This window comes from Ostrea edulis, chromosome 1, assembly GCF_947568905.1.
Source record: "Ostrea edulis chromosome 1, xbOstEdul1.1, whole genome shotgun sequence".
Classification (NCBI taxonomy): domain Eukaryota; kingdom Metazoa; phylum Mollusca; class Bivalvia; order Ostreida; family Ostreidae; genus Ostrea; species Ostrea edulis.
The window spans coordinates 32,940,200-32,964,707 of record NC_079164.1 but is presented as its reverse complement, the minus strand read 5'-3'; the positions used below and the strand labels follow the sequence as shown (position 1 = coordinate 32,964,707).

Below are 24,508 nucleotides of genomic sequence, written 5' to 3'. Positions count from 1 at the left end.
TGCACCGTACACTTTCTAGTTTTATCATATACACCTCAACACAATTCCTACGATCTGGGCGAGAGTGACACCACCTTGTGTTTATGATCAATGTAAAGACAAAACGTCGATTTATCATCATTTTGTTTTTAGTACCGATAATAACATATAACAGTTTATACCACAGGCACTCAACGTTTCAAATATCTTTAATAATAAAAAAAATTGTCCTCCTATAAACAAACTGTGAATAGTTTGTTTATAGGAAGACATTTTTTTTTTAAATTGTAAGATATTTTTAAAAAACGTCGAGTGCCTGTGGTTTATGCATACACCGTCTGGAACGGAGAATCAATCGTATTCAAAGGGATCGACAGTGGACTTCAAATAATCTATGAACAAAAATCAGGTGTTGTATATATATATATATATATATATATATATATATATATATTGCCTTTGATATGCTTAACATCAGTATCATACTCTTGTAACAATAAACTCCAAAAAATAAATAAATATGGAAAACTGTTTGACCTACTTCTACCCCTAAAGTACTGTAGGTCATAGTGCTCCAATCCAGCTGAAATGCAAACTGAACTTGTATTCCTCCAAAAGGAAGCATTTGACTAAATATCATGGCAATATCTGTATCCGTAATGAAAAAAAAAGCCCGAAAAACTGTCTGACTTATTTTTAGTCCAAAAGTAGGTTAAGGATGGACCAATCCAGCTGAAATGCAAACTGAACTTGTATTCCTGCAAGAGGAGGACTTTGAATAAATTTCAGGGCAAAACCTGTATCCATAATGAAAAAAAGTCCGGAAAAACTGTTTGACCCACTTTTAGTCTTAATGTAGGTCACGGACGGACGGACCAATATCCAGCTGAAATGCAAACTGAACTTGTATTCCTCTGAAAGGAAGCTTATAAATGTGTAAATTTCAGGGCAAAATCTGTATCCGTAACGAAAAAAAGTCCGGAAAACTGTTTGAACTACTTTTTTAGCTCTAAAGTAGGTCAAGGATGGACCAATCCAGCTGAAACTCACTCTTAAAATTCTTCAGGGAGGTATTGTGACCAAATTTCAAAATTGTACATGCATCCGTTACAGAAAAAAAGTCCGGAAAACATTACCCTGGACGGACAACCAACCAGCCGGACAGACGCACGGACAGTGCCATAACATAATACGTCCCGTCTAATGACGGGCGTTTAAAAAAAATTCCCCTTATATATTTGTAAGTAAAACTTTGATCCCCTATTATGGTCCCACCGTACGTCATGGGCCATGATTTGAACAAACTTGAATCTGCACTATGTCAGGAAGCTTTCATGCAAATTTCAACTTTTCTGGCCCAGTGGTTCTTGAGAAGAAGATTTTTTAATGACTCCACCTAATTTTTGCTTGTTCTTGTTATATCCCTTTAAAGTAGGTATGCCCCTTTACTCGAAACTCCTCGCGTGACTCGTACCTCGCACACTGTTAGTATGGAGCGTAGCGCATTAGCCGATGATTGCCGATTGATGGCCCTTCCTTTGAACCCTTCACCTTTAGATAATTTGTACCAATTTTTGAATGAAATTCGTCCAGCGGTTCTGGAGAAGAAGATGGAAATGTGAAAAGTTTACGGACAGACGGACGGACGACAGACATAAGGTGACCATGCAGAATATTTAGTTACTCGAGCTTTCAGCGTAGGTGAACTTTAAAGGAGGGTAGAACATGTTGAAATATCTAATTAATCATTGTGTTAAATTAAAACACAGCATTGCTATATGGGGAATATTAGATAAAGTTTCAGGAAAATCACCGCCTTGCTATTTTATATAAAGTATCAGACGATTTTTATTGCAGAACCCTTTTCCTTCGGGGACAATATTCTGGATCTTTTCATATTTAGTCTGCGCTCGTTTCTTATGCGTTGCAAGGACGGTAACTCCCGGAGAAGCGAGGTATATACTCTCCTTGCTTTAGAGATAAGTTAAGCATGCAGTTGTTTACATGCCCCATGTCAACACTTCCGCGAGGAATGCACTGCTTCTTTAGTTTACACCTTGAATAAGTTTTATACACTTAGTTTAAGTTTTTATACAACATGGCTTTACAAAAAGATAAAATGAAGGGAAAGCTGGCACTGGTCACTACAAGAAAAATACGTTACGAAGTGATGCTCAGTTATGACCCAGAGGACGCAGAGGTTGTCAAAAAAATAAAAGGTGAGAATTGCATGATGGGTTGAAATATGGCAGATATCGAAATATCTATCATATCAAACTCTTAACATTCATTTTTGATTATAAAATATGTAGTTATATAACCCATCCTTTATCTGTAAAGTCAGTTGTTTTGTATATATATATATATATATATATATATATATGTCTAGCTTTTAAAGTACACAATGTACATATATCTGTTGACACACACCCGGGGTATATTCTAGACAATAAACTTTGTGGTGTATTACTTATCTTAGTTTCACCAGACTCTCTGTCCTCTTCCCATATAATGTCATTCTTGTCGCCACTTCCTGTTAAAATTAATGTTGGCCTTGTAATTGTTGAACAGGAATTCCTGTCTAGTCCTTTTTAATGTTTTTAGATGGTGCTGTCACTATCTCTTCTGGCAGATTATTCCAAATGTTTGCCATACGTAGTCGAGTAAAGTAGTTGTATTGTTTAGAAGGGAAAAAAAGAGAGAAAAAGGATGAACAGAGGATAAAATTCAGGTTGTTTTTTTATATTGTTGTTGTTGGATATAGAATTCGCTAGGAGAGGATTTTTATTTCTTATTTTCACAAACTTGCGTGAGGAACGAGTGAAGATAAAAAAAATTTTGTATCACAAGTGAAATAAATTCTATATCCATCTATAAGATATTGATTGATTGAATATTCTTTAACGTCCCTCTCGAGAATTTTTCACTCATATGGAGACATCACCATTGCCGGTGAAGGCGTATGCTCAACACAAGCTTACGGCCTTTGAGCAGGGAGGGATCTTTATCAAGGCACACCTGCTGTGACACAGGGCCTCAGTTTTTGCAGTCTCATTTGAAGGACCATCCCATTTAGTCGCCTCTTATGATAAGCAAGGGGTACTGAGGATCTATTCTAACCCGGATTCCCATGGATAAGATATTGAATTTTCTGTTTATTATATTTTCTTTGGTTTTTTGTTTACCTCTTTTAGTTGTCTCTTTATTGACTTTCTGGTAACTCATCATTGACATTTAATAATGATCCATTTGTTATCTTCACACTTTGAAGATATTATTATGTTCCCCAAACAAAGTTTGGGAACATATTGTTTTTACTCTGTTTCTTCTTCTTATTATTATTATTCTTTTTCTCCGGTACTTTTTTGTCCGGTAGTGTTCTCAGAAACTACAAAAGGGATCGATATGAAACTTTCCAGGATGATAGTATAGCGTTTGTAGATGTGCATAGTGATAGTCATTTTGTCTTCACGTGCATGCACGCGCGCAATTTTGGTACAAAAAATGGAAAATCAGAATATTGAAGGAATCGATATAAAACCTAAATAGGATGATAGTATATCATTTGTACATATGAAAAATAATAGTTATTTTGTCAGCACGCGCACGCATGCGCGTGCACGCGCATTACAAAATTTGTACACTAACTTTGGAATCAGTCTAACTTTTTTGTTGTTCATTGAAATGGCTTGAAATTTATATCGTAGGTAGATATTGAGACCCTTAACTGATTTGCATGGTCAAAATTACCAATTTGCACGCGCATGCACGTGCGCTTCATTTTGATTGGATAATACTCAAACGTTTGTAACTATCTTATTTATAAAGCGAATGAGATGATATTCACAGCATACGTAGACAATATGTGTATCGACATATTGGTGTAACAATAAAAATGCCAACGCACACGCGCATGCAACGTTTTTTAAATCTTCAATTTTTAAAGGACGACAACGTTTTTGTTTTTCATCAAATTCTATTGATATTAGGGGTTTTGATGTGTCTTGGTACTCCTTACAAATTGCTGTGGTTAGAATTACTGCTCATCACGTGCATGCACGTGTGCTGATTTCTGATTGGACGATTTTAAAATCGCTATAACTTCCTTATATTTGTTGGAAACGTTATGAAATTCATACTGTGGGTATATGATACAAATGCCTGTTGAACGACATCAACAAAAATTCGGAATCATACACGCGTGCGCGTGTATGCACGTGCAGCGCTTTCTTTCATTTCTTAGTACTGAAATGACCATATTGAACGTACTACATGTAATTAAAGGCTGAAATAAAATGATTTTTTCCTATAGATTCACAAGGACATCACTTTTTAATTGGGGGAGGTTTGGGGAACATCTGTAACGGTCCCCGTTACAATTAGAACTAGTTTTTTATTTGTTATTATTTACAGTGCGAAAATAACAACTGTAAAAGTATAGATTTTTATCAAATGGATAGAATTCTGAATTTCACTACAGAAAGTGCAATAAAATATCTTTATGGTTGATGTTGTTGTATGATTTCAGATATGATTGGCAATAAAGGGATTCATGCATGGATGGCAGATCTTGATGCTACTGCAGGCACCGACATCTTCAACGCCATTGGGCGAATCATAGTGGATTGTAAGGTACACAAAATCACGATCTAATTCATAATCTTTAAGTAAGGCGTATGTAATGCAAAACTTCTTTATTTGAATATACTTTATTGTGTGTGTGTATATATTTGCATTTCCAATGCTTTTACTTTTGCAGGCTGTCCAGCGGCCCTAAAATTCCTAAAAATTCCTAATTTTTTTCAGTTTTGCTAAAATTCCTAAAAAAATGTAAAATTCAAGGGGAAATCCTAAAAAAGCCCTTATTTTTCATGTCAATTCCTTCTTTTTTATCAGTCTCGAAAAATCAAAATGCATTCATACAAAATGTGTGTTATTAACGTAGATTGCAGTTCTTATTCAGATAATGCTGATGCAGTGAAAGGCAGTTGACCTGTGGATCCATGTGTCAAGCTTGTTTATTGGTTATAGCCAATAATAGCTGAGACCATGGAACACTGGAATACGCCCTTCCTGTACTTACATCTTATTTGTGTGTCATGTGAGTTTCTTTATTGTCAAATTTGACAAGGTAAGTCCTTTTAAATAATTAAAACTTCCGCAATTTGGTTAAAAATTCCTAATTTTAGCCCTAATTTAGCCCTAATTTTTTAAAATTTTACCCCTAAAATTTGCCCTTATTTTTTGTCCAAGGGTGCTGGACAGCCTGCTTTTGATATCTTTACCAATTTAAATGATAGCCATTTCCTCATAAATGTAAACAATGTGCATATATGAATCTTGATAAATATGATATGACTGTTTTAATGACTGGGAATATTCTGAGAGAAATAAAAGTGAAATGTAATTTCAGTTTTGAAAATACATAAGGGTATGAACAGCAACACTTCATGCTAGCATACTTTTCATGAAGTGCTAACATGCTTCATGAAGTATTGCTGGCATAAAGCATCACAGTTCATACCCTCATGTATTTACGAAACTGAGATTTATTTCTTAGACTAAATGAATATATGTAAAACGCACACAAAAGGATGAGAAACAACTTTGAAAACTTATGGGTTATTCTCCAAATTAATACTGTCACAAAAGAGCAAAGGCAATTGTCAATTTTTGTATTAATCTGGCCTGTAACTCAAACATTGTCTATTTAGTATTGTATACCAAGTTTTACCATTTTCCCAAGTCAAGGGTTTCTGATCCGCTCCTCTCCTCACAAGTTTGTGAGGAGAGTATCTGAGTAGCGGATCAGAAACCCTTGACTTGGGCAGATGAGTTTTACAGGTGGCTGTAAAATTGATATCTGTATTTACTATCTATTATATGTATGATATGAGGCTAATTTTATATCACTAAATATATATGACATGATTTAAGTGGTTGTAGCAGCTAAGTATAATTAATGGACAAGAGTAGCTTTACTCTTTAGAATGTAATTATTCAAACTTTAATTTGTATTATGTATATCGACCATACACATATATATACGACAACACACTTAAAATCTCTTCTTTGATGTCACATCTGCAGCCATTATATGATGTAGACAAGTAAATCTATGTGTATAATGAATGCCTGTCAGCTAATCAAAGTGTGTACGTGTTATGAGTGAAATTGAATCTTACTTGATTATATAAAGTATTTGTATAGAGAATGCTTACATCGTGTCAGTGACTTTATAAAATGAACACCATTTCATTGGATACTTAAGTTGCATATGATTCTATTATTTTTGCCTCCATGTAGCTGCAGGACTAGCTCTCTGAGGAAAATTGAGATGATCCTTTACAACTTTTTCACTGTAGAGCTACAGTCCGGCAACTATCCTTTATTTGACTATGACATTCTATTAGTGGGCAAGTATTGTTATACTTGTCTATTAGACAATCTGCATGTACATTTACTAAGTAACTAATTGAATACTGTAATGTGATAAACTCTGTCTCTATCCAAGTTTGGTCTTAGTCCCAGTTGCTGGGTTAGCCAACAGTTAGATTTATTCTATGTCCACATTTCAGGCATTTCTGTCATGTGGACTGATGCCGGACAGGTTGCAAGCTTTAAGATTTTTAGACATACATTCCAACTACATGTATGTCTTCTTTTGGCCTGCCCCAACCTCCACAATCTGGGATTTCTAGGTACCTGATATCATTGATACACAAAGATATACATTCTATTTGGTCATGTTATAAAAGATGTTGGCTGTTCAGCACAGATTCCTTGATTCCCAGCTCAGCCAGTAATGATTCAAACTGGACTTCATCCTTTGATTTAGCTCTGCAAATCCAATCCATCTGATCATTACCACATTGTTGTGGTGGAGTCATTGAAGGTATGGCACAACTGGAGCGCAGGATGCTGCCGCAGAGCATGGTAAACCAGACACATGCAGAGAGCACTTTGCCAGGGGTCTTCATTGCCACATATTTTGATGTGAGGATGGGTAGTAACTTCTTTAACTTGCCCTAGGCCACAAATCTTGATCACAACCCTCTCCCAATTGAACATGTCACCAAGATAGCAGAAGCTGGCCATGACATGGCATCTAAAGATGTACCCTCTATGTCGACTTGGTGACTGGCATGCTGTGAGCCTCACTATTACATCTAAGGCAGACATAGTCAAGGACACTTGTCAAACTGCCTCTGAGGCCACTGCACTTTTATGACTTCAAAAGTGGCACATTGTGCAAAAGTTGGCCCCCACCCCATTCTGGCATACAGTGCAGGGAAAGAATCCAAAGTCATGCAACTGGTCTATGTGAAGTCCTGAAATAAGGAACTCAGTTGAGTTCGTGACTTTATGTTTACTTTGAGTTCTTTGTTTTTCATATTGGTCTTCCAGGCCATGACACACCGGTGCATAACTTGAGGTGTGAATGTGCCTTCAGAATGAGGATGAGGAGAAGTGGGCTGAGGACTCCTCAACAGTCCTTAGTGTATTGATCTTTCACTCTCATACAACTCCTGACATTGCAGAACAGTGTACTATATTTGATTCCCAGACTTCCTATGACCTACTAAGGAAATTTTCTGGGGGGCCTAATTGAACATCTTCTCCAGGTCAACAAAAGCAAAAGAGATAGGTTTTCCTGTGGAAATGAACTTCTCTTGCAGCTGGAAGATGATGAAGATGGCATGTGTGATGCCTCTACCTGGCACAAAGCTAGATGTATCTCATTGATGTTAACCGGTCTCCTGATGTAAGAGTCCAATACTTTCTCTAAAAGCTTCAATCAATTGGTGAGTTTGATGCCTCTGTAGTTATCTCCCTTCAAAGCTTCACTTTTGCCTGTGTAGAGGTTGAGGATGTAACCCCCCTCCCATTCTCTCAGGATCCTTTCGTTACTGAAGATATCTCCATTAAGATCTTCATTAACTCAAAAAAACCCTAACTAATTGCCTTCAGCATCTCAGCAATAATACCAGATGATTTAGCTGCCTTGCCATATTTCACCTTGCAGCTGATTGCTTTGCAAATTAAGACATTGGTTACAGGTGGGGTGGGTTCAGCAATAGCTGGGGCCTCAGGGAGAGTGTCTCAGGGGTATTCAAACTCAACATTACACAGCCTGCTGTAGTGCTTGTCCCAAACTTTCACTGTTGTCTGCATTGCTGATTGAAAGCACACTATTGTGCTTTGCAAGATGGATGACCACTTTGTCTGTCATTATGTTAGCAAATGTCTCTTTTTCCACCTCTGATTTAGCTAGCCAGATGATACAGTCAGCAAATGTGTTTTTAGGCAGCTTTGGCTCCAATGGGAGTCAGTAAATTGGCTTTACTTCCTCGGGATTTTGAATTCCATGAACATTTTTAAAATACCGAGTTCATTGTCAATCTGGCTATATATAACATAATAAAATTATTCTATAGATGTTTCTCTTCATCATGAGCAAGGCATCAGTCAGTTCCAAACTGTGCCAAGATCAGCTGGCCTTGGCATATGTTTCAAAGAAGAATATCTGTCCAGTGCAGCTGAATGAAAGAAATGACCTACTGGATCACATGGACAATGGCATGTAAGTCTGTATTGCGATCAGAGCTATGTCTAGGTTGTATTGTACATACTGTGCATTTTGAACATGTTGAATTGGAGCAGAGTGGATATGGTTGAAGAGTAATTTTTTTTCTCAAAACTACCACTTGGGTAACAATTTACAATTGTTGATTAATTTCCCCTCCCCCCACAAGTTGGGTTTCATTTACTATGACCTAGTCTAGGATTTCAATATTAGAAGAGAAGGTACAATTACAATATTTGTATGCATATGAATTATTGGAATAGTATATGTATCAACAGGTAGGGTATTGAAGTCCTTTTGTACAGTAAACACAATAAATCATATTAAGAATCAAATATTTTACAGAGGAAAAAACAAATAAAGGAAATAATTTTCATATATCATAAAAAGAAATCATCAATATTTATTCCATTTCAATGGAGCCCTTAATTATGCACCTAGGTATTTGCAGATATAATGTTCTAAAAGATAAACTTATCTTTCAAAAAATTAATAACTATCTTTTATTTCAGGAAACTGCAACTTGCAGGGTTTGAATGGTTTTCTCTCTGTAATGATATGGAAAGTGAAAGTAAAGATTTGGTGAATAAAATCTGTGAAGAGGTTCAAGCAGAAATTGAAGCAGAGAAAACTGGTAGCAGCAAACCAGGTTTGTAATTTTGTTCCACAATCCAGATTTTATATACCATAATGTACAGTGAAACACAAGCCAGATTTCATATACCACAATGTACAGTGAAATTATTGCTGTTGAATGTTGATGTGTCACCACAGGGTATAATTATTGTGTATTTCTAGATTTTGGCTGGATAGACTAATTAAACAATCTGAATATTTAAGATAGTGCATATTTGTATAACTATTTAGTGACAAGTGACCCAGCAGGAAATAAGAACGGTAAACGCTAATTATACTCACATGTTTTGATTTGTGTTGTGACCATTCATCAATCAGTTTGCAGAGAATTCAGAAAATCTAAATTCATTGGAAACTAGAACTGCCCTAATTGGGACCCCATGTGGAGCACAATTATATATTTCAATCATATTTGAAAAAGTTACTGTTCATTTATGAGTTTTTATGAAGATCCACATTGACTCAAACTTATAACATCTGCTTTTTATTTTAGAAAATGAAATACATGATTGTATTAATAAACATAAAATTTAAGGAGACTGTGTGTCTTTTAAACTTAATACTCACTTCTTGCAGAAATGAAGGATGATTTATAAGCATTTATTCTACATTTCTGTATATACTATAATTGCTTTGAGAATTTTTAGTCATGTAGTTAGAAAAGGTAATCTGTCATTAGGAAATATTTCTTGCAGATAATTACCCATCGCATAGTTATTCATTTATTCAAAAATTAAAAAAAGCTATGATCACTTCTTCAGATCAATTACAGAATATCATTAATTTGTGTTCATACTATTCCTAACTTTTTTCCTAGTAATTCAAAAATCATGCCGCTAGTTTATTTTTGATTATTTATTCCTGTATCGTACATTTGAAAAACTATTTTAAAACTATCCTGACAAGAAAGTTTTGATTTTGTTTTAAGACCCCACACTTTCCAGACTGGTTTTAAGTTCATCGAATAATTTCTGCTCAATTTGGAGAGTTCCAGTTCAAACTTCACTACATATTCATTGGCATTTAATGCTAAAAGTACTGTGGTTTTGAATTGTCTTAAAATAAAAAAAAAAACCCAACAAGCTTTCCTATTTGCATATTCAATACCAAAAGATGATGCAGTCCAGATGATAGGTAGTATATAGTCCATATTCTTAGATCCACAACATTTTCCCCTTAAGCACTCTATATGGTGACCTTTCAGCACTTAAGGAGGGAAAACACATCATCACAATATTTCTGAAGGAAGTACAGGTATATATCGTAAAAGTCTTTTCCCCTTTAAATATACAGTCTACTCCATATGTAATGGAATTCAGGGGACCAACCTGAATCGTTCATCATATCCAAAGTTTAATAGAACCGATGTTTAAATTGTATGAAAGGTGAAGATAAAGAACAGTGATCAATCTCATAACTCCTATAAGGAATACAAAATGGAGAGTTGGGCAAACACGAACCCCTGGACACACCAGAGGTGGGATCAGGTGCTTAGGAGTAAACATCCCCTGTCGACCGGTTACACCCGCCGTGAGCCCTTTTTCTTGATCAATAATGTTACTGGGGATTAATTTTTACTTCAATATAATAGATTGTTCAATAGAAGCGACTTCAGTATAAGTGGAGTATACTGTAGTTAAATAACTCCTGGTTTGCTCAGTGGATTAATTATGGTGGGAAGCTGTGCATTATGAGCTGAAGCCCGCAGGGCTTTTTACTGTTTTTCCACACGTGTAATTTTTCACTGAATAAGGAAAATTCAATAAATGTCATTGCCAGGAGAATGTTTTTTATCTCTTTTATTACACCTTCATCACCATTTTGCCTGGTGTGTTAATCCTCCTTAAAAGCTCACATAATTCGGTTTTGTGGATGTTTTATTTATCATTGCTCACTGCTGTTCTTTAACGACTAGTAACAGTGTGGAAATTAACAGGTTTGTCTCTTTTTTAAAGGAGCGATAAACCACACGTGGTGTACTCTTTTCACAGAAAGAAATACGGTATTATTTAAATTGTGAAGAATGTTATAAAGAGAGCACAAACCTCTGCCAAGTTCAAACCAACATCATCTAACCCCAGCAATTCTTGGTCCTCCTTAAAAACTGACCGTAGAAAAGTATTTGTGTATTAATCCTCTCAATAATCTTGATATTAAAGAAGTTCGAACCTGAATTTTGTAGTGCTGTCAATTCTTGTGGAAGTATATTTTTTATTTCTGCATAGAAGGCCAGGGAAATTATAAAAACTAAAAGAAAAAATAAGGGTCATAACGCTTGTTATTGAGCAACAGTGTGTTAAATTTAGTCATCTTGCTCTTAAAATTTATTTTCAATCTATTCGCCTAACTTGTTTTGTCCATTGGTGTCAACTAATTATAAGCAAACTCAATCAATCATTACATTAGAATATAACCTAGTTTGTCGACCAATCAGATTTCAAGAAGTTGTTCATTAAGTGGCTCACTTATTCATTAAGAATTCCCAACAGAGAGATATCACGTGACTGACTGTGATTGGCTATTTGAAAATAAATTTTATGACATTGTAAATGTTTCAGACAACTTTATTACATTGTCAAAAAAACAAAAAAAACTTACAACAAAATGGCTTATTTAGACATCGATTAAATGAGAGAACAGTCTGACACCCCCCCCCTTCTCTTAAAAAACATAAAAAAGAGGAAAAATTGTCACTATTTAAATTTCCAAATCCATCTTCTTTTCACCTTTAACTATGATGATTTTACCGACATTTTCTGGCACTTCTATTTTCAAGATTCCTGTCGAAGCCTGGATTCCAACTTGTTTCGAGATTTCACAATTAACCGCGGGTGGGTTAATAATAGCACCTTTTTCCATGTTTGATTCGCACTTCACAGTAGTAGAAGTCGTAGTAGGAGTCGAAATAGGAGCCGGAGCTCCTAGAGTGTTACTTATGTCATTGAGAATCTTAAACTGCTCCCTCTGATAAGTATGTACGGCATTACTGCGATGACTACTACGACTTGTCACAGCTTCTTCTGATACACGTTATATGACGTCAAATTGCGCCTATCGTTCCCAGCCAATGAAAAACTATGTTACATTCTAAGCCAGTTAGAGTATATTAAGTGAAATCTTATTGGATAAGAAGGGGCTCGCTCACTAACGTTCGCTCCGCCCCTTCTTATCCATTAAGATTTCACTTAATATACTCTAACTTATACTTAGATTACTGCACACACATACATGTCTCCTCTAACAATATTAAGAACATAACCCACTTTTTCATCCAATCAACAATCGGTAAATATTAAGTGAATCGTTAAGTTCACGGTGACGTCAAATTTGACAGCTTTGAGTAACAAAGACAAGAGAGAAAACGTTTGATTGGCTCAGAACTTTGAAAGTGGATTATGTTCTAAGTTGAATTTTTAGCAATTAAGGATGGACTCGGTCGCTTTGCTCCCCCGCCCTTTCCTAATCGCTAAAATTTTGCTTATTGTGACCTTTTACAGATATGAACAAATCTAATGCTACATGTAGTAGATCGAATATAGTTTATGGACCTTTTGCACTTACAATACGTAAAAATTTTAGAGTTCAAAAGTACATTCTAGGAGGATTGTCAATGTTTTAAAATATACTCTCAAAAAGTGAGGGTTATAGATCAATTTTTTGAATCATTAACCAAGAAACTAATTTTCTTACAAAATTTCGGATTACTTGATGTAGAAGTTTTCAAGAATCGGTGGTCTCTTTGGGAAAATATACAACCCAGTTCATGAATCTACAACATTTGAATATATTACAAAAATGAAATATGTGAAGGAGGATGAATATAGACAGTGTTTTAAATGAAATAGAAATTTTGCCAATCTATAGTTTTTTTTAATCCTTCCGCCACAAAATACAATGCTTTCCAAACTCCAAAAATTTTAATTGACATAAAAACTTTCACGTGGATAGGGTTAAGTAGCAAATATTTGATATATTTTGGACGATACAATGAGTATTGAACTAGTACATTGTACCTACTGTACCTGGCCACAAGTGAGTCGTCATTTCACTTTTCACTATATGCATGTGTTTCATTGTAAAACATTTTAAAAAAAAAGATTATTATGAGGTCAGTTTAGTCCCAATTTTCATGATTTTTTTCACTTATTATGCAAAATTGTTTAACCCACCCCCCCCCCCCCCCCATGATGCTAAGCAAATTGTGATACTATGCTCATTGAGAATAGTTTATGAATTCATCAAGGCAAAATTTTTAACCTTAAAATACTATAATAATGCCGTAAAATTTCAATTTTGCATTTGTCGTGTGATTTCACCGCAAATTATTTTGAAATTATGTGAAGAAACTACAAAAAATTCTATTTTTTTAAAAAAATATCATATCCATATTTATTTAAAATCATATACATGTATAAGTAATGCTGCAATGAGTTTTTATCAAAAGGCATTTTTCAATGAAATACATAGTGCAAAAATAAAATGATATCTCGCTTATGACCAGGTACTGTACGTAGTTGGAGCAGCTTATGCGTTTATGATTTATATATTGATTGATTTGTGTTGCTTATGTTGCGTTGACACCAATAGATAAATCTAGTTTATGTAAATAAATTGTAAGTAAATTTTAAGAGCAAAAATGTCAAGGTTAACTTATTGTCGCTCAGTAAAAAGAACTAAGACTCTGAATTTTCCTTTTAATTTCATAATTCATCCTTTAATGTAGAAATCAAAAATATATTTAAAAAAAAAAATTCAATTATATACAATACTCAAGTGCGAACGTCTTTAGGAAACAAACATGCTGTCAAACAAGCAGGAACACAATTAACTTCCTTGGCGGAGGTACGGCAAATGAACGAATCTCTAATAATTTCACCTCACATCTTCTCTTTTCGGTGTGAATTACTTATTCAATCAATTCAATAAAATTACTTCATTAGTAAAATACTATTGTGAACACATCAAAGTTTTTATGTAAGATTATGTTTTAAAATTAGATACAGGTAAAAATATCTCTAATCACACTCCCTCCTGAAATACATCTCTCTCTCTCTCTCTCTCTCTCTCTCTCTCTCTCTCTCTCTCTCTCTCTCTCCATATATATATATATATCAAAGTCTCTTTTTGGAAGTAAAATACAGAATATATATATATATATATATATATATATATATATATATATATATATATATATATATATATATTCAAAGTCCACAGTTTTACGAATATGTTCACTGAAAACTTCATTGATGAATTAAGAAAGTACTTATTTCGTTTATTTTGAAATTTCAGACCTGAGAAAATCTTTCAAAAGACAGAAAACGTTGACTAATCTAAATAAAAGTTTGTCTAAAACAAAGATGTCCAGACTCCACCTGGAAGATGCCACCACATACTGGAATCAGTCCTTTGACAAAGAAACAACCATCAGCTGGGAAAAGTATGTCTTTCATATCTTCTAAATTCCAGTGTGTTGTCTGCAAAACACTGCGGACACTCTTATACAGGTAGTGCTATGGCAGACTTATACAGGTAGTGCTGTGGCAGACTTATACAGGTAGTGCTGTGGCAGACTTATACAGGTAGTGCTATGGCAGTTGTCAGTCTGTCTTTGATCCGTCCCACTTTTTTCACAAATTTGGATTTAGCAGGCGCCTCTCAAGTTTCAGACAAGGTCACAAAGCTGTAATTCAAAGTTTTTGTCAGAGTTTTGATAGAATATTATTCGTAGGGGAAAGTAGTCCCGGAGAATTGATAATAATAATATATATATATATATATATATATATATATATATATATATATATATATATTCTCAGCATTAGAAGTGATATGACGTTAAGAACGGATGTCACGTGTCACGGTAGGAGTTAACACTATTAAGAAACCACTCTGCTATCTTAGAATTTGAGCGCCATGCATACTTTGTGGCACTTTCACATTTACCCACAGCTGTTGACGCCTCTCTATAAGTAAAATCTCGAATGGGACGCAAAACAACAAACAAAACCTCTGACGATTACGTAAAATTGTTAAGATGGTATGTGTACCTCATGTACCGTTATATAATGACAGACTTTAAAACGCAACATATCTTTTCACCAAATAATTGTTTTCATAATATTTTTGATAATATTTATTGCACACTTCACTCACCATACATCGTGATGATTTTTAAGGAGGTATGATACACCAGAGAAATTTGATATGGATGAAAAGTGGAGGATTTGTACAACAATATTTTGAAATTGAAAACTTCCAAAATTTACTTCATTAAGTAAAAAATGCAGTTTTAGTAGAAAACAATCTGAAAAAAAATTATAACCCCGGCTGGATTCGAACCCGCGAATGACGTTGTAGAGTACCTCCTTAAAATCCAATACTTGTACACGCGTTCATTATGCACTCAATGTCAGTAGCACTGCATGGAATTTTTATTTTTCGGGCGTTATTCAAAACCAATGAAAAGTGACAAACGAGTTTTGTCGTGACAAAACAATTCTTTTGGTGATTACAGATGCACAATCAACAGAGGAGATTAAAAAAATATGCAGCGTTCAAACAATGAAATGCGAAACCAAACCGTCGGTATCCTACAAGCAGGCGTTAGCGAGCGGGATTTAGCAAGACGATTTAATGACCATCCCTGTACATATACAATAATCCGCGACAATGTCGTCAGACGGAATCAATAAATGATCGCCCAACGACACGTCGACAAGCATACATACGGCAACGCAACTTGCGGGATAGGTTTACGGCTGCTGGAACTGCGGCGAGACAAACGATTGTACGTCATTGTGTATATTCATCCTAGAACAGTATCCAAATTATTGAAACGCCATGATATCCGCTGCAGGAAACCTTACAAAGGACGACAACTTAAACCGCATCACTGACGTCACAGAGCGCAGTGGACCAGATAGAGGCTGAAGCAACCCTGAAATGGGCACTGGTCTTGTTCTCTGACGAGTACAGAGTTAACGTTAGTAATGCTGCATGACGACAGATCTGGAGTTTACCATCATGTACGGGAACGTTATGTAGACAACTGTGTCACATGGCAGACTCGGCGGAGGTAGCGTCATGGTCTGCGGTGCGATTTACACAAATTTCCCCTCACAGTTGGTCATTTTGAATGGAACTTTAAATGTCAGACAGTATGTAGACAAAATACTCTGTAGCCTGTGTTAGTGCCATTAATGCAGCAGCATAGGCAAGGCAATGGATTAATTTCTCAGCTGGACAAGCGGGCACACACGGCAAAATTGAATTAAAATTTCCTTCAAACAAACGGCATCAACGTTCTTGGTTTGTCCCCGAACTGAAACTCGATTGACCATTTGGTGGACGAGCTACGCAGACGTGTATACAACCGCCCGTCTTGGCCACAGAATCCGCAAGAAATGGGAGGGGCGTTGTTAGAAGAGTGACAGAACATTGCCAAAGAACCATTCGGAGTGTATGTCAGTCAATGACACGTCGCCTAAGCTAATGGTGGGCATACCAATATTGACCAAGACCACGTGTTTGACGCATCCCTCTTGATTCCATTCAACCTGTATCCTCTCTGGGATTAACAATGGCATTTAAAGTGAATGGATATTGACTTTTATCATAAAATGTTTTATACCGCAGATATTTGCTTACTGTATTGATGAATTAATAAATAACACAGAAAACTGTTCTTTATTGCGTTTTTTAAAAGTCTGTCAGTGTACTTATTATGTTCTGAGGAAATGAATAAAAGAACTGGTAACCAAGCATGTACATGTATATGGTTTTCCAAAGGTCAGGGCTGATCAAATTCAGATCATAATCATAATTTAATTATAACATTTTCTCTTTTATTTTATGCAAGATTCAGGACAAAACTCTTGAAAGATTTTAAAGACGATTTTGAGGAGACGTTTGGTGACAAGGACACAGAATGGCTAATGTCCATCCTCCATCGAGAGATGATGGAAAGCTCTGACGAAATGTTGAAGAAAGAAAATTATATTGGTAGGAATATCTATAATGACACATTACAAAGCACAATATAAAAGGAATAAATGTCTTGGTGGTTTGTATCGTGGGAGGTATAAAACAATGGGATGGGGGGCGGTGGGGGGGGGAGGGGGGGGGGCAATACTGTAAATGCATGTGCTTGGCGTGTACGATACATAGCGGAAATTAAGTCTTTGCTGGTATAGCTTGGATTTGACTCGACATAAGGTAACCCATAACAATAGACGTTTTGCGATGTACTTGATTTAGCGTAAGGTCTCTTCCGCCAAAGGTGCTAAAAATGTGATATGTGTATCTGTACAATCTACTTAAAATCAGACTTCTTAGATCCGCGCCGTATACTTTGCGCCTGTCTGTCCGTCTCTAAACTTTACGCATTCTTTTTTACTTATTCTCCAGAAAACTGGGCCAATTTTAACCAAACTTTTTTTACGCATAGAGCGTCCTTTGGTAATGGGATTTGAAAGTTTTCAAATGAAGGGTTACATCCTTTTTTTTAAAATATGGGATAATCAAGAAATAGCGAACTTTAAAAAAAATCTTCTCAAGAATCACTGGACCAGAAAAAGATAACATTTATGTGAAAGTTTCCTTAAAGAATGTAGATTCAAAATTGTTCGAATCATCGCCCCGGAAGTGGGCCCACAAAAGCGGACCAGTTTTACATGGGGATATATAAGGAACTTAAAAAAAAATCTTCTCAAGAACAACAGGGCCTTTATAAGTCATTTTTATATGCAAGCATCCACAGGTAGTACGGATTCAAGTTTGTTCAAATCATGACCGTGGTGAATAGAGTGGGATCACAATACGGGATCAAAGTTTTATATTGGATAATATAGGGTAAAACTTTATAAATCTTTTTTCTCAAGAGCAACAGGGCTATGCTTGGTCATAGTAATAAGCAAACATGCTCATGTAGTGCATGCAGATATAAGTTTATTCAAATCCTGAACTGGGGGTAGGATGGAGCCTCTTTAGGGGATCAAAGTTTTCATAAGATTTTTTTGGGGGAAATCTTATTCTCAAGAGCAATAGATCCAGTATTATTGATACACTGTATCAATATGCAAATATCTCCGGACAGTGCAGATTCAAGTGTCCTGAGGGTAGGTTTGGGCCACAATACAGATTCAAAGTTTTACACGAGAATGTATTGGGGAAACATTTGAAAATTTTGTTTTAAAATATGGATCATGGGGTTCTGGTGGGGCTAGAATCGGGGCTAGAATTTTACATTATACATAGGGGAATGTAGGACATCCGTATCTCGTGCGAATTCAAGTTGGGTTAATTCATGAGCCCGTTTGACCTTGATGGGATTATAATATTGGTTCAGATTTTTCCGTGGGAAAAAAGAGGATGAAAAATCTTTTTTAAAAAATCTCCTGAAGAACAGCAGACCATATTGACTCAGGTAAGTGTTGTGGCCCATGGACCTCTTGTACTTTATATATACAGAATGACTCGGGTAAGTGTTGTGGCCCATGGACCTCTTGTACTTTATATATACAGAATGACTCGGGTAAGTGTTGTGGTCCATGGACTTCTTGTACTTTATATATACAGAATGACTCAGGTAAGTGTTGTGGTCCATGGAACTCTTGTACTTTATATATACAGAATGACTCAGGTAAGTGTTGTGGCCCATGGACCTCTTGTACTTTATATATACAGAATGACTCAGGTAAGTGTTGTGGCCCATGGACCTCTTGTACTTTATATATACATGTGTAGGCTTTTAGGTCAAGTTCAGAAATCCGTGCTCTTTTCGAGAAATGCACTGAAACGGCATAGTTTTATTACTGACAAAATATCGGAATATGTAAATGTAATAAAATGGATTTTTCAATTTATGAAAATTTATCATCTAGTAACATACATTATTATTCATTTTAAACACAATGGTTTACAAGCAATCAGATTAAGACACATTTTCTTCAGTTTCGTGAAAAAGACCAATTGATGTTTTTTTTTCTATAGAGTTTTGCTCTGTTGACGATGTCGTCCATCCTCTATGGCTACGGATCCAGGAACAGGCCAGGGAGAGTTACGCCATGCGAGAGGTCTTCAGAATGGATTCTTCTGTCAGAGTACAAGCCATCGAAAATTTAGGTACTTTGGATACTGAGTTTGCGCAAATATCCTTTTCAGCTAGTTTAGTTTGACCCTCTGTCATTAATTGCCATTACTTAATATCTGTCATCATGATCAATATTGTTTTTCCCAAACTTAAAATATGAGCTCGTCTGTGATGCAGGAACCTTCTCCTTTGTAGCGATATCCCATTATCATCTGCATATGATGTTTACGTGTCAACTGAATCGATATGCGAGATCATGTTCTGCCTATAATCAATTTTTAGATAAATACAGCTACTGACACAAGTTAATGTTACATGGGATTGAACAGCTTAATGTCAGCATTTCGCTAATAGTATGGTCGTTATAATGATCTTATTTGCTAATACAACCAGTCGTTAGATCGAATGTTGTCCGACATGTTTCATACCAATACGGCCTCTCACCTCTGTCAGCGCGGGTTCGAATCCCGCTCGCGCCGGTAAGTGAGAAAGTTTCCCAGTTTACTTTCGGAAGGTCGGTAGTCTCTTCCCAGGTACGTTGTATCTGGGTTCTCTCTTCCACCAATAAAAACTGGGCGCCACCAGTTCACTGAAAAATTGTTGAGTGTGGCGGAAAACATCCATCCATCCATCCATCCATCCATCAATCAATCAATCAAACAATCAATCATACCAATACGAATTTGATAAATCGGTGGCGGTATCGTAATGGCTAGGGCGTTCGATTCGAAACCGGGAGACCAGGTTCTATCCCGGCGCCGTGTCAAACCTATGACGTGTAACATAGGTAGTGACTGTTCCTTCGCCAAGCGCCCAGCATTTAGAAGTGATAGTCATGGGTCTTTTTTATATGACCTTAAAAACGTGTAGTCGTTGGCGCGATAAAGAACTCCATGGATGTCATAATTTTACTGCACTTTACATAAAACTAGTTATCTGCATAAAGACATAAAAAACAATATTCTAAACAAATTAAAAAAAAAAAAAAAAAAAAAAAAAATCAAAAAAAAAAAAAAATTTGTACCGCGCAGTTCTCGAATATTCTAAACAAATAAACAAAAAACTATAGTTTTTAGCTCACCTGAGCTGAAAGCTCAAGTGAGCTTTTCTGATCGCTTTTTGTCCGTCGTCTGTCCGTCTGTCTGTCTGTTAAACTTTTCACATTTTCGACTTCTTCTCCAGAACCACTGGGCTAATTTCAACCAAACATGGCCAAAAGCATCCTTGGGTGACGGACTTTCAAGTTTGTTCAAATGAAGGGCCATGTCCCTTTCAAAGGGGAGATAATCATAAAAATGCAAAAATAGGGTGGGGTCATTTAAAAATCTTCTTCTCAAGAACCACTGGGCCAGAAGAGCAGAAATTTACCTGAAACCTTCCTGACATAGTGCAGATACAAGTTTGTTCAAATCATGGCCCCTGGGGGGTCGGATGGGGCCACAAGTGGGGGGGGGGGGGGGGTCAAAGTTTTACATACAAATATAGAAGAAAGCTTTAAAAATCTTCTTCTCAAGAACCATTGGGCCAAAGAAGTTGACATTTACATGAGAGCTTTTTGACATAGTGTAGATTCAAAGGGTAGTTTGGGCCATAATAGGGACTAAGATTTTACATGGAAATATATATGGAAAGTCTTCAGATATGGGCCAAAGTGACTCAGGTGAGCGATGTGGCCCATGGGCCTCTTGTTTTTTTTTTTTTGGTACGCGCAGTACTGGAATGGGACGTAAAATAATATTCTAAACAAATAAACAAACACACAAAAAATGATTTTTTGTACCACTCAGTTGAAGTGAAGATCTTCTTAGGCAATATATGAACTTCATGATAAACGTTTTTGTTCCTGCAGCATGTGTACAATAAATATCTTTTTCGTCTCAGAACACAGAAAGAGTTCGACAAAGGAAAACAGCGTATTCATGTCTGTTTATGATAATTTTGCATCTTACAATTTTTTGATGTTCATACTCACAAATATGATTTTTATGCCTTAAAATGCATGGGCGAAAGCCTCAAAATACAACAGAAAGTCTTTGAAATAATACCTCTGTGATTTCTATCAGGGTAATGTTATATCTTATTATCTAGCTAAAAACTGCCATTCAGCGTCACTGCTACAGCTACTACAAAAATAGAATTTGATCCCAAAAAGTTATAAGAATGAAACTTTTGTCAAACAACAACAACCAAACAAACAAACAACGGGATCAATATCGATTAAATCGAACTTGAATGATTAGCACGAGGGCGTGTCATTAAATATCAATATTAACGTCATTTACCAGAATGTCTTCTGTCGTTTCTCTGATTTATCGATATGTTGTTGTGAAGTATTGATGGAAGCCACTATAGGTCTACAGTATCAGTACAAATACTTTCTGTCTTACCAAGGCAAGTACAAAAGTGCAACTGTGATCGATGCTCTGCTTGACCTGCTAACAGACAATGACGTCAACATACAGGCTGTAGCCATCATCTCTTTGGCAAGGACAGGATCCAACGACATCGAGACAATTGTCAGCCTAAAGAAGTGCCTGAAATCCAAAGACAGAGTTGTTCGGGAAGCGGCTTGTTTAGCTCTTGGACACGTTAAAGCAACATCAGCTGTAGAATTGCTGGTTAACCTTTGGTAAACTGTTAATGAATTCTTCATCGTATTTTTGATTTAAAAAAAAAACCCTGTCAGATGGTGATACGGGCTCTATTTGCCCAGCAAATTTGACGTTCATGCTTTTGATTTAAAATGGAGTATAGTTTAAACAAGAATTCCGATGCAACTCATTTGTTATCAATTTGATCAAAGTGACATCCCAAACGTGAAGTGTCGCCGTTATTTTTTTAAAAGGTATTTTACATATAATGATTATTTTTATGCCCCTTTGAAAAAGAGGGTTGTGGTATTGATCTACACCTGTCGGTTGGTCGGTAAACCTAACTGCTGTCCGTTCAATATCTTGAGAACATTTGCTTTACAAACATCAAGTTTGGTATACTGGTAGCCCCTAAGGATGACTATGTTTGAAATGACCCCTGTTGATTTTGAGGTCACAAGGTCTAATGTCAGGGGCTAAACTACTCCGAACACATAAAAATATTGTCCGCTCAATATCGTCTGAAGCGTTTGTTTGATAGTCATCAAACGACATCAAAAAAGTTCACTGGTAAACCCAAAAGATTAGAGGATCGCTTTTGATTTTGAGGTTAAAGGATCAAAAGTCAAGGTAAAACTACTTCTGTCATAAGAAAATATTATCTGCTCAATATTTTGAGAACCCTTTGCTTGATTGACATCAACACTAAGACGTACATCATCGTTCTTGATTTTGAGATCATTATGTTAAAGGTTAGAGATCAAACATTTCTGCACGTAAAAAATATTGTCCGCTCCATTAAGAAGTACATTTCAAAGACATTTCTGAAAATTAGCTTTGACACTTCATTAATTTTTGACTACGGATTACTACGTTTGCCTGATCAAGATATAGGGCTCACGGCAGGTGTGACCGGTCAACAGTGGATGTTTACTCCTACTAGGCACCTGATCCTACCTCTGGTGTATCCAGGGATCCGTGTATGTCCTTTGAATGTTATATTCTTAATAGGATTTATGAGATTTATCACTGTTCGTTATCTTCACTTTTTCATTTTACGAAATGTATGTATACAAGAAAGAAAATCTTTTAATAGGTCTTTGTCTGCAGAACAGCAAGATCATGTTAGTTATAATGGTATTGAGACATCCCCATGTTGTATGAATTCAAGTTTGGTTATGTCGTAATCATTTGGGGCCAGGTTGGGGCCACAATATAGGTCAACATTTTGCATGGGAATAAAGATTTAAACAAAATGTTTTAAAAATCACAACAGCTGAACAAAAGAATTTTCATCTAGTTAGTAAATTGCTCATTCGCTGTTCTTTGTAGGAGAAATGACATAATCTCAAACGTCAGGGAAGCAGCTCTTATTGGGTTAAAAAACATCGGAGGAGAGAAAGCCGACGAAGCGATTAGGATGACGACTGTTTTGGAGAAAGAGATCCGAGCTCTGAAGACGTAGGGGAATTATACTTAAGAAGGCTAAAATCATATCTCCGCTATTTATACGTACTCAAAGACACGTAACTCATTTCAAAAGAGAGAAAGTCTTTTTCGTTAATTGTTTTGAAGAATGTGCTAAAATTGTTGCAATACATATTCACCAACTTTACCATCTAAAGGACGTTTTGCAATCCATAACGGAAAACTATCGAGGGAAAAGTATATTTTCATTCAGACCAAAATGATGTTTTCATAATTTGTATGGAATAGAAAAATTCACGCAACATAATTTTTGAAGTTGTTCGTGTGTTAATATAGCAAAGTAATTAGTGTATCGTTAGCGCATTTTGATACTTCTTTTTATTTTATGAAATATTAACAATAAAATTAATATTAGATTGATAAAGTGCTGATGACCCTGTCTACTAAAACTATTGATCAATTTCTGTGGTATCAAGGATTTTTAAATTTTTTGAAAAACACGTAACTTACCAAATACGCTTTTTCACCTTAAACTTTAAACTTATAACAAAATCAGCACAGGGTTTAAAACATTCCGCCTTTTGTCAAACTGCTTTACAATGTAATAGACACTTAGCTACATGCTATGGATCAGGGAATCTCATTCGAACTACTTTTATTTACTTTGCTAAAACCATCTCGTCAATCACTCTATTCTTATTGAAAAAATTGAAATGTTATAATTTTGACAATATGTCAATAGATTGGTTTGCATCATATTTACGTGATCATATCCAAAGTGTGAAATGGGTTCCTGTACATCTGATATCTTACCTATCATTGTACATGTGTAGGAGTACCACAGGGATCAATATTGGGTCCCCATCTGTTTTTATTGTATATTGATGACTTTCCTTTGTATGTAAATTATTCTAATATGGAAATTCTTGCTGATTATTCAAGACAGTGATGCACATTGGGTTGAATCAATACTCAATTTTGATTTGCGTGATATTGAAAATTGGTGTCTACAAAACCAAATTGTTTTGAATGTAGATAAATCAAAATGCATGCTTATGGGAACACAACAAAGGAAATCGAAATTACATAGTCATATCTTAAAAATACAGATCTCGGGACAAAGCTTCATAATGTCGAAGTTTAAAAACACATTGAGGAATCACTTCATTATCATTTTCACATAGATTCAGTTTG

The 24,508-nt window shown here is 35.7% G+C and overlaps 1 protein-coding gene and 1 long non-coding RNA gene across 3 annotated transcripts; one reads left to right on the top strand and one right to left on the bottom strand.

The window, feature by feature from the left end:
• The first annotated feature begins 1,954 nt into the window (after positions 1-1,954).
• Positions 1,955-24,237, top strand: LOC125659773 (uncharacterized). Of its 2 annotated transcripts, XM_048891559.2 has the most exons (10): positions 1,976-2,198; positions 4,508-4,611; positions 8,418-8,563; positions 9,079-9,215; positions 9,434-9,463; positions 14,495-14,642; positions 17,064-17,206; positions 19,196-19,327; positions 21,687-21,924; positions 23,219-24,237. In XM_048891559.2, the coding sequence occupies exons 1-10, from the start codon at positions 2,078-2,080 to the stop codon at positions 23,349-23,351; spliced, it is 1,332 nt and encodes a 443-aa protein (XP_048747516.2). In that variant the 5' UTR covers positions 1,976-2,077; the 3' UTR covers positions 23,352-24,237. The 2 variants fall into 2 exon arrangements, with proteins under 2 accessions (XP_048747523.2, XP_048747516.2); XM_048891566.2 differs by lacking the exon at positions 9,434-9,463 and having other exon boundaries at positions 1,955-2,198.
• On the bottom strand, positions 14,464-16,624 carry LOC130048760 (uncharacterized). The gene is made up of 2 exons (XR_008797374.1): positions 15,934-16,624; positions 14,464-14,885 (listed from the first exon to the last, which is right to left on the bottom strand). It is a non-coding gene; the product is annotated as an uncharacterized LOC130048760 (long non-coding RNA).
• Positions 24,238-24,508: the final 271 nt, after the last annotated feature.